General features: G+C 38.1%; 1 protein-coding gene across 1 annotated transcript in view; it reads right to left on the reverse strand.

The window, feature by feature from the left end:
* Positions 1 to 7,575, reverse strand: part of LOC139740552 (threonine synthase-like 2) — a 29,957-nt gene extending 22,382 nt beyond the window's left edge. Inside the window, exon 1 of the mRNA XM_071651140.1 lies at positions 7,283 to 7,575. Coding sequence (XP_071507241.1) covers positions 7,283 to 7,511 — 229 coding nt within the window. The 5' untranslated portion in view covers positions 7,512 to 7,575. The remainder of the gene's footprint in view (positions 1 to 7,282) is intronic.
* Between the last annotated feature and the right edge of the window lie 4,424 nt (positions 7,576 to 11,999).

The following is an 11,999-nucleotide window of genomic DNA, read 5'->3' on the forward strand; positions in this document are numbered from 1 at the left end:
ATGTTGTAGCTGAGACAATAAGCTTCAGTAATCATGCATTTTATTTTTTGAAATCTCATCATCAGGTTGACAATTTTGCAGTTTAAAACTGAAAATGAGAATGGAATGTGGACAAAACGATTCCCGATTCAGCTTTCACATACATAAGTTTACGTTCCTCATATTTTCTCGCCGAGACGTATGGCCGAGTGGTTAAAGGCGACGTCTCAGAGACGTGAGGTTGCGGGTTCGAACCCCACAAGATCACGAAACAAAATACTTAGCTATTTTACTTTTTTTCTTCAATTTTGTATTACATATTCGTCCATGTAGAAATCACGTTCGTATATAAACGCACCTATACACACACACAGACACACAGACACACACCATATCCCTCTTTTTTGTGTTGGAGACCACATTGCTTCGACTGCTGCAAAATTTTGCAGGCTGACTTTGTCAAACCGATCATAGTATGTAATGACGACGGAGGTGTTGTACTTTGAACAATTGTCTTTCAAGACCATGTCATTGTTCTGTACTTTGATGACGTCATCACACTGAAAATTGTGATTAAAGGCAAGGTATCAAAACCAGCCGATTATAGGCTTTATGTCTACGGCGCGTATTTTTCCCAAGTTGCCAGAAATGGCATAGCGACATCAGTCGTTACAAGGCCGCATTTCCGTCTAGCAATGCAATACATGTTCACGCGGCCACGATTGTTGAGTGGGCATTGACTTTTTCCCCTGTAATATCTATACATTTCTTTTTTGCCTTACCATTTCCGGGGATGTCCCGTGGCCGAGTGGTTAGAGAAACGGTTTTGCATGCACGCTCAATATAACTTCAAGGTGCCTATATCACATTCTTTTCTTTGTCGATCACAGATGACCGACACCTGATGACCCCAAGCGTATCACCTAACTCGTCAGCGTGACGAGTTTCATATCTCGTTTCTTTTTATTCTTCTTTCTTTCTGGACAATTTTGTGTCATCAATATCTCAAGAATGACATTACGGAATAACATGACATTTTCAGGGAACATGTCTCATGACAAAATCTAGCCACAATAAGGTTTTCATGACAGTAACATATCTATGACGTCATCTAGGCGCCATTTTGTGATTTTCGGACCATGTTACATGATCGATCATAACTTCATATCTAAAGGTCATTTCTGTATCATTTTCGGCGGACATTAAGTTCAGGTCACGCTCTATCATACATTTTAATGCTAATTACCTAAGACATTATTACGCGCGCGTACGCGCGCGTCAAACTTTTAAAAGGCTCAAAACAACTTACCAATGGGAAATCTCGAAGTTTCAGACAATTTTAAGCGTTTCGCGCGTTCGCGTCCGTCCGCACATTTTCGCGCGTAGTGCGCGTAAGCAAACTGAAAATGCACATTTTTTGACAGATTTGGATTCCTGATACATTAAGTAACAATATCCATTGATTTCCGATCAATTTTGACCTATAACAAAGGAATGCGTTGGCGTCAAAGTTGAAATTTCGTGTGCGCGTCTTTGTGCAAATATAGCGAAAAACATGTCTTTGTTTATTTCGCCATAGCTCTTTAAAACGTCTGGTTACCCTATGTTTTTATTGCATATTACAAAAACATATGAATTGGAAATAACGTTTCAAGTATTAATATTTCCATAATTACATTATGACGTCATCATATCATCATCTGAAATCAAAAAAGTGGAATTAATTTTTTTGAGGTACTGTTTCTGACATTCATTTGCTCGTATCTCTGTTGTTTAAGCTCAATATTATCCCAAATTCAGATATGTTGTACTTTGAACAATTGCCTTTCAAGTCCAAGTCATGGTTTTGAAATTTGATGACGTCATCATACCTTAAATTGTGATTAAAGGTAAAGATGCAAAATCGGACAAGTTTACGTGTAATGTCTATGGGAGGTGATTTTTTTTAAACCATGCATTGACTTGACAACGTTTAAGCACATTTATCTCAGCTGATTTTGCTTCATTTCCTCTGAAACTTAAGTATGTTGTAGCTGAGACAATAAGCTTCAGTAATCATGCATTTTATTTTTTGAAATCTCATCATCAGGTTGACAATTTTGCAGTTTAAAACTGAAAATGAGAATGGAATGTGGACAAAACGATTCCCGATTCAGCTTTCACATACATAAGTTTACGTTCCTCATATTTTCTCGCCGAGACGTATGGCCGAGTGGTTAAAGGCGACGTCTCAGAGACGTGAAGTTGCGGGTTCGAACCCCACAAGATCACGAAACAAAATACTTAGCTATTTTACTTTTTTTTTCAATTTTGTATTACATATTCGTCCATGTAGAAATCACGTTCGTATATAAACGCACCTATACACACACACAGACACACAGACACACACCATATCCCTCTTTTTTGTGTTGGAGACCACATTGCTTCGACTGCTGCAAAATTTTGCAGGCTGACTTTGTCAAACCGATCATAGTATGTAATGACGACGACTGAGGTGTTGTACTTTGAACAATTGTCTTTCAAGACCATGTCAATGTTTTGTACTTTGATGACGTCATCACATTGAAAATTGTGATTAAAGGCAAGGTATCAAAACCAGCCGATTATAGGCTTTATGTCTACGGCGCGTATTTTTCCCAAGTTGCCAGAAATGGCATAGCGACATCAGTCGTTACAAGGCCGCATTTCCGTCTAGCAATGCAATACATGTTCACGCGGCCACGATTGTTGAGTGGGCATTGACTTTTCCCCCTGTAATATCTATACATTTCTTTTTTCCCTTACCATTTCCGGGGATGTCCCGTGGCCGAGTGGTTAGAGAAACGGTTTTGCATGCACGCTCAATATAACTTCAAGGTGCCTATATCACATTCTTTTCTTTGTCGATCACAGATGACCGACACCTGATGACCCCAAGCGTATCACCTAACTCGTCAGCGTGACGAGTTTCATATCTCGTTTCTTTTTATTCTTCTTTCTTTCTGGACAATTTTGTGTCATCAATATCTCAAGAATGACATTACGGAATAACATGACATTTTCAGGGAACATGTCTCATGACAAAATCTAGCCACAATAAGGTTTTCATGACAGTAACATATCTATGACGTCATCTAGGCGCCATTTTGTGATTTTCGGACCATGTTACATGATCGATCATAACTTCATATCTAAAGGTCATGTCTGTATCATTTTCGGCGGACATTAAGTTCAGGTCACGCTCTATCATACATTTTAATGCTAATTACCTAAGACATTATTACGCGCGCGTACGCGCGCGTCAAACTTTTAAAAGGCTCAAAACAACTTACCAATGGGAAATCTCGAAGTTTCAGACAATTTTAAGCGTTTCGCGCGTTCGCGTCCGTCCGCACATTTTCGCGCGTAGTGCGCGTAAGCAAACTGAAAATGCACATTTTTTGACAGATTTGGATTCCTGATACATTAAGTAACAATATCCATTGATTTCCGATCAATTTTGACCTATAACAAAGGAATGCGTTGGCGTCAAAGTTGAAATTTCGTGTGCGCGTCTTTGTGCAAATATAGCGAAAAACATGTCTTTGTTTATTTCGCCATAGCTCTTTAAAACGTCTGGTTACCCTATGTTTTTATTGCATATTACAAAAACATATGAATTGGAAATAACGTTTCAAGTATTAATATTTCCATAATTACATTATGACGTCATCATATCATCATCTGAAATCAAAAAAGTGGAATTAATTTTTTTGAGGTACTGTTTCTGACATTCATTTGCTCGTATCTCTGTTGTTTAAGCTCAATATTATCCCAAATTCAGATATGTTGTACTTTGAACATTTGCCTTTCAGGTCCATGTCATGGTTTTGAAATTTAATGACGTCATCATACTTTAAATTGTGATTAAAGGTAAAGACGCAAAATCGGACAAGTTTACGTGTTATGTCTATGGGAGGGGATCTTTTTTAAAACCATGCATTGACTTGACAACGTTTAAGCACCTTTATCTCAGCTGATTCTGCTTCATTTCCTCTGAAACTTAAGTATGATGTAGCTGAGACAATAAGCTTCAGTAATCATGCATTTTATTTTTTGAAATCTCATCATCAGATTGACAATTTGCAGTTTAAAACTGAAAATGAGAATGGAATGTGGACAAAACGATTCCCCATTCAGCTTTCACATACATAAGTTTACGTTCCTCATAATTTCTCGCCGAGACGTATGGCCGAGTGGTTAAAGGCGACGTCTCAGAGACGTGAGGTTGCGGGTTCGAACCCCACAAGATCACGAAACAAAATACTTAGCTATTTTACTTTTTTTCTTCAATTTTGTATTACATATTCGTCCATGTAGAAATCACGTTCGTATATAAACGCACCTATACACACACACAGACACACACCATATCCCTCTTTTTTGTGTTGGAAACCACATTGCTTCGACTGCTGCAAAATTTTGCAGGCTCACTTTGTCTAACCGATCATAGTATGTAATGACGACGACGGAGGTGTTGTACTTTGAACATTTGTCTTTCAAGACCATGTCATTGTTTTGTACTTTGATGACGTCATCACACTGAAAATTGTGATTAAAGACAAGGTATCAAAACCAGCCGATTATAGGCTTTATGTCTACGGCGCGTATTTTTCCCAAGTTGCCAGAAATGGCATAGCGACATCAGTTGTTACAAGGCCGCATTTCCGTCTAGCAATGCAATACATGTTCACGCGGCCACGATTGTTGAGTGGGCATTGACTTTTTCCCCTGTAATATCCATACATTTCTTTTTTGCCTTACCATTTCCGGGGATGTCCCGTGGCCGAGTGGTTAGAGAAACGGTTTTGCATGCACGCTCAATATAACTTCAAGGTGCCTATATCACATTCTTTTCTTTGTCGATCACAGATGACCGACACCTGATGACCCCAAGCGTATCACCTAACTCGTCAGCGTGACGAGTTTCATATCTCGTTTTATCATTGTGTACGGAGTTGTATACTATTGTTATTCATTTCCGAACGCCAAAGCAAACATTCAACATTAAATTTAGCATCTTCCAGAGCTGAATGTTATTGCTATTTACTTTCGAACATAAAAGCAAATATTAGACATTTATTTCATCATCGTGCGGAGTTGTATACTATTGTTATTCATTTCAGAACGCCAAAGCAAACATTCGATATTAAATTTAGCATCTTCCAGAGCTGAATGTTATTGCTATTTACTTTCGAACATAAAAGCAAATATTAGACATTTATTTTATCATCGTACGGAGTTGAATATTTAATATTGTTATTCATTTCCGAACGTCAAGGAATCATTCGACATGTATTTTAGCATCCACCATAGCTATACTTTCGAACGTAAAAGCAAACATCCGGCATTTATCTTATCATCGTACGGAGTTGAATACTAAGCAAACATCAAACACTAATTTTACCATCGAACGCAGTAAAATGTTACTGTTATTCATTTCGAAATCTAAAAGCAAACATCCTACAGTTATTCTAGCATTGTATGGAGTAGAATATGACTGCTATTCACTTCCGAACGTAAAAGCAATCATCTGACATTTATTTTAGCATCTTCCGGAGCCGAATGTTATTTCTATTTACTTTCGAAAGTAAAAGCAAACATCCGACATTTATTTCATCATCGTACGGAGTTGAATATAATTATTATAATTCATTTCCGAACGTCAAAGCAAACATTCGACATTCATTTCAGCATCTTCCGGAGCCGAATGTTATCCTTCTTCATTTCCGAACGCAAAATAAAATATCTGACATTAATTTTACCACCCTACGTAGCTGAATCTTACCGTTATTCATTTCCAAAAGTATAAGCAAACATCCAACATTTATTTTAGTATCTTACGGAGTCGATTATTACAATTATTCATTTCCAAAATTAAAAGCAACATCTGACATTTATTTTAGCATCTTACGGAGTCGACTGACCGCTATTCATTCCCAAAAGTATAGACAAACATCCGATTTTTTTTTTTTTTTGGTGGCCCGACTTAGTGTCGAGCCCTGGCTGCGCGGACAAAAACAAATGTCAATTTCATGTTAATTTTTTTTTCCAGTATATATTCTGAATATAAGTCTGGATTGTGTAGTTATATATTACAGTATTCAGATTTATGTTCCATTTTGCACAGTTTGAAAATATCCCTATATGTTCATATTATGAAAGTACTGTATAGACTAGTTAGAATTCTAAAGCAGTAGGAAGGATATAGCATGCACATCATGACATGGTCATTGGAGATTGTAGAATTTTTTGCCTTCAGTTCTCCTTTTAAACTTGTGTATTTTTGTATTTCTCACAGTCTGTAGAGTGTGTAATTCTGGTGTCATTTTAAGCCACTAATGGCCCTCCAGAATGCTCTTTTCCTTTCAGCTTCAGCTGGACCCCCGGCCAATTTGGTAACCGCCTGTGAATGACTAATTACCTGCTGTCAAAAAATTAACAAGAACCCTGCAAACACATCCTTAATTTGGACGTTAGATTTTACTTTATGACATTGGGAAACAAACTAACAATATACAACATTCACTCACTTGAACTGCATTTACAAATAACTTGAATACAGTATCAACAAATTGATGTGCATGGCCATGGACAGGGTATAGGGCCTACCTGTATTTTCTACAAGATTTGTTGACATGTGGAAACAACATCAGAATAACATGCACACTTATAATCAATTCACCTAGGTCAGAGGTGTCTACAGTGGAGCAAACATTGCTAGATGTACAGTATAGATGTGGAAACCATACTGTTTCAAAACTATTTATAGGCATAGCTAGGAATTTGCATATATAGACTCTAGATACATGCTACGTATTGAGGAGCACAGTACTGACAATAAATTAACCATTAATCATACATGCATTTATAAGTACACAGCATCATGTCTGACTGTATGTCTGTAATTCACATTGTTGTCATTAATGCAGCACACTTGACAAAACAGGGGCGGGATCCAGGAATTCTGTGAAGGGGCGGGCACAAGAAATAATTCTGGTGCTACTTCCAGGTTTCATTTCACTTTTTCCTTTTTATTTCTTTTGTTTTAATAACAAAAAATAAAGAGGGGGCACGTGCCCGGTGCACCCCCCTCTAACTCCTGGATCCACCACTGTATTAATATCATCATCATCATCATCATCGGCATCATCATCATCATCATCACCATCATATCGTTGAAACCCAACGAAAATGGGGATCAACTCCATTCTATCTGTCCTATCAACAACATGAGAAAAAGCAGACAATAACAGTATAGATATAGATAATGTTCCATTACCCTCCAAGTCTGCCAATGGTATCTCATCCTCGCCCACAAACAAAGGGAAGATCCTTTTGCACAATTCGGGATACGAAAGCTTGAACCATTCTAGCAGCGTGCTCCGCGAGACTTGCGGGACTTCTTCGGGGATGAGCAAGCCACCGTCCGGCAGATAGCCCGGCATAAATATCGCCTCTTCGAAAGAGAATTTACCGAACTTATCAGTTCTTGTCCCTACGTATTTCATGGTGGCTGGGTCTACGATGTACTACCAGCCAGACTTAAAAATCGCTTCTGAATCGATCGGCATACAGTGACTTTTTATCTGAGCTTTCACGAGGGTGTTCAACCCCTGTTCTTAATTTGTATCCGCTATGCTACTCTGTTACAGCAGACGCTACGTCTGTGTTTTGCATGCATAGCTGAAGTGAGTGTACACGTGCACTACACTACGGACTAGTGTAGTGCGCGGCTGCGAATAATCTCTTTGGAAATGGGTATGGAGGGGGTTGGACAACTCGACCGCGGGATAACCCGACGCGTCTCGTCCCTACCCCTGGACAGCTCGACCAGGTCGAGTTGTCCAGGGTCAATTGCAATTGGACAACTCGACCCAACTTTATTTGTGTCAGGTTTTTACAGAATGAAACACATTTTTGTCATAAAAATGGCATTGGTTAGTGGAATGATGTATGAAAAAAGGTTTCATCGCATTTTTAAGGCAATTCCTTTTTATTTTCTGATGGTCATTATACTGAGTTTCCACTGTATAATGTAACTTTACAGGAAGACCACTTGTCCCCATCATCATGTTGCTTTTGCTGTACAAGTGACTAAATTCTTCTGAATAAGCTAAGAACAAGTTTGGCAAATGAGAGCTTCCAACCAGTAGGGCCTATCATCAGTTAGAACTGACAGGAACACGGAGACAGTTCCTTTGACAAAGTAGAGGAATCCGATGTGTAATGGAAATAAGAGAGAGAGAGAGAGAGAGAGAGAGAGAGAGGAAAATACATGTAAACGGAAACAACACCATCAATATTCGAATCATATAGATATGAACTTTTTTTTTTTGCTTTTTATCCTCGTTTTTTCCCACACTAAAAAAAAACCCAAAGAAACCGATGATCTAATCCCCATTTAGTTGATATTCTTGTTTGTGTATGTAGCTCAAGAAGAAATCAAGTTGGCATCAGTTTCATATGGTTTTGTGTGAGTGTGTTTTGTCTTCCATCACATGGTTCTTCACGTTAAACACTTACTTCTTTTTGTTAACACAATTCAATGATCTTACGTATGTATAATAATGATCATAGATAATAATAATAATGATATATATGACTTATTTTGCGCCAAATCCACTCTGTAGAGTGCTTAAGGCCATTGGATACTGGTCACTGGATAGGCCTAGATTATTTCCAACCACTCTCCACTCCCTGGGAACATTCCAGCTAGTCGCCATCTTGTGGACACGCACATCCTATTGGCTACCCATTTATACTCCTGGGTGGAGAGCAGCAATTATGTGGAGAAAGTGTCTTGCTGAAGGGCAAACGTGTAGGGCTTCACAGGGCTTGAACCCATGAACCCAAACCACGCTCATGTCATTCATATCAAATCTACCTGATACTGCAGGAGTCTTCCTGAAAATGTCAAAATCTGTTCATATCTGAATAAGAGAATATTAAAATCTCCCTGATTTGGGAGTCATTTTCGCCCATTGAAATGCATCTAACACACAGACAATTATCTCCCTGATTGCTGTGTGGAATCTCCCTGATTTGGATGTGGGAATGTTCAGATGGGCGCTCTTATCGATCCACTCGGCTGCAACACCTCCACACATGCTTTTTAAACATGCTTTTCAAGTCAAAGTTTCTTTAGCCAAAAGTTATTCTCCTGGAAATTGTGTTGGTGTTGGAATCTTATAACATGGAGGTAAAGACGAAAACACTGCTGGGACCGGCACAAGTATACTGTGCTGTGTGAATAATTTCTCCACAGCAAAGCCAGAAATATCTGCACTGGCCATTCTTTGGGCGACATCCATGTTATATGTGTATAGGGATTTAAGGCAAAGTGCTTCCTACTAGGCAGTGTTTGAAGGCACTTAGAAAATGTGCATATATACTTCAAAGTTTTGAAATACACACCCAGAGAAGTTGCATCATGTATGATAATTTGATAATTAGAAGGTTTTATTCATGTTGATATGGCAAGGCAATGCATTCTTCCAAACATCTCACATTGGATCAATTCTGCTAAAGAACTCAGATAAGGTATCAGATTTCAAATAAAGACATTACATTCATTGAATAAGTTTATCCATATTCTATTACACATTAAACACACATGCACACACACACACACACACACACATACACACACAAATATACCATATTGATGAGTAGGGGAACTGTAAGAATTCTGAACAAGATGACAGCTCATGCATAATTGATTCTAAACCTACACGTGGGTTTGGAAAATAGTGGCAGCAGTATCACCTTGAAAAAACAAATAATACTCATTACTTGATTCATGTTGCAACTGATTTTGTCACAGTTACATGAACAGACCTTACCCTGATGGGGAATGTATGTAATATTACTAACATGTGAAAAAAAATTAGACATAAAACTCAACAGTGAATCTCATGTAGTAGGACTATTGCCTCGTACACTTTAGGGAGCAATATATTAGTCCTTGGGTTCTAGCCCATGCCATGGCAGTATAGGAAGCATTCCTTATTTTAAGCAAAATCCTTTTGGATTCATCATATAGTACTGGAGTCATTGCACTTGATTAAATGTACTCTTTTTTGACATATCATTAATACAGTGGAAACTCGATATAACGAGATGGTCGGGACCGAGTCATTTTCCTCGTTATAGCCGATATCTCGTTATATCAGTAGGCATAAAAGAAGGCATAAAATAAAGACATTAATTTGCACATGTGGGACTACCCATCATATTTCAATCAATACTGATAACTTGATATTGCGTGTGAGGGAATTACTCACCTTTATGGGTAAGAAGATGCTTTTCGCCAAGGAAATCCAATATCAAGAATGTATTTCTTATTAATTGTAGATGTTTGAATTTGTAAATTTATATAGCTTGCGATTGTATCAAGATCGTCTGTGGATTGGTATGTGGTTATATTGTATGGGTGTGTGCTGTGTGGAAAGCTTGAATATGGTCTGCACAATGCTGTGTGTGTATGTGACACATTCTGTATGTACATTATGACTGCGTGTGTGCGAAGACGGGGAATTCCCTAAGTAGAAGGCCAATCACAGCATCAGATTGCCTCACACCTGCTAAACGTCATGATGATGTCATGTATACATAATATGGCCGTCCCACCACATTTTCTGCATGTATCAGTGTGCGTGCACACACACACTTCACACGTACAACATGCAGTGCTAGTTGGTGCACTGAAGAAAATGATTGTGTGTGTACAAGACAGTTTTTGGCGCATCAAGCTTTACAATCTCGGAAGATGATAGCACAGGCGAAGTAAAGCTTTACCGAAGGCATTTTGCTTTACCTCGCTATAGCAGGTTTGATTTACTATGTTTTTCTTTGTTTGGAAGTCACAAAATTTATCTCGTTATAGCAGTTATTTCGTTATAGCCGATCTCGCTATAAGAGTAGCATTTTACATACACTTGTGTGGAAGGAAATTTGGGACCGAGAAAATTTCCTTGTTATAACCGATATCTCGTTATAGCAGTGTTCGTTATACCGAGTTTCCCCTGTATTACAAATTTGTGAACTGCAGTGACACCAATAACACACAATTTTTTTGGCAATCTTTATACATCGAAGACAAAATAGATGAGGAGTTTAAAGTTCAGGCATTCTCTGACTTTGTGAATGCGGTATATAAAATGTCAAACTTATCACCTTTGAACAAATACATACTATATTCCTCCTTTTGACACTAAGTCACCTTAAATTTCATACTTCTTAGTTCTGATGTCTGTCGCTTATCAGGCTAATGTGATGACACATCACTTATTCATAATTTCTGCTAGCCCTTTTTGGCAGTTGAGCTGAAGCTAGTCATACAATTTCTGCTTCCCCTCACAAGATGGCTGCCAACCTCAGTACATCAAAATATATACTGATGCAAATTAAACAAGAGACCTGGGGTCTCGCGCTCATTTGAGTATTGCAAGTTCACCTTCCATGCATTCTTGCAGACTCTTACCTGAGAACATTGGAAACTTAGGGTGGGGGCAGCTTTACAATGGTAAAAATACCTTCACTTTCAATGTTCTCATTGAAAACTATTCAAGCTCTTTTTATCATGTGGCATTGAATCACATCCTGTAATCTGAACATGATGCAAAAAGACAAACTGCTGTAATACTGTATATTGTATAAGGGCACAAGTTTTAGTGAAAGTGCTTTTAAAATGGGTCTATAAAATTTTTGTGAATAAAACTCCACAAGATATTTATCATAATAAACTCTTCACACTACATAATAACTTTAGATATTCCCGTGATAAAGAATGATCACATCTTCTCTATGAAAGTCACATGGAATTTCTAGAAAACTTCATCCACATGAAAATATTTTACTGATGTGGCTTGCATAATTTTTTACTTAATTTCTCACGGAAGAACAGATGTATAATTTGCTAACTTGAGTCTTCAATCATGTCATCTAGGCATCAAGACAGGTTATGACATAATGTGAACACCATAAGTAATCTGGAA

This window comes from Diadema antillarum, unplaced genomic scaffold (genome assembly GCF_040938485.1).
Source record: "Diadema antillarum isolate AM-2024a unplaced genomic scaffold, OU_Dant_1.0 seq00000861_RagTag, whole genome shotgun sequence".
In the NCBI taxonomy this organism is placed as follows: Eukaryota; Metazoa; Echinodermata; class Echinoidea; order Diadematoida; family Diadematidae; genus Diadema; species Diadema antillarum.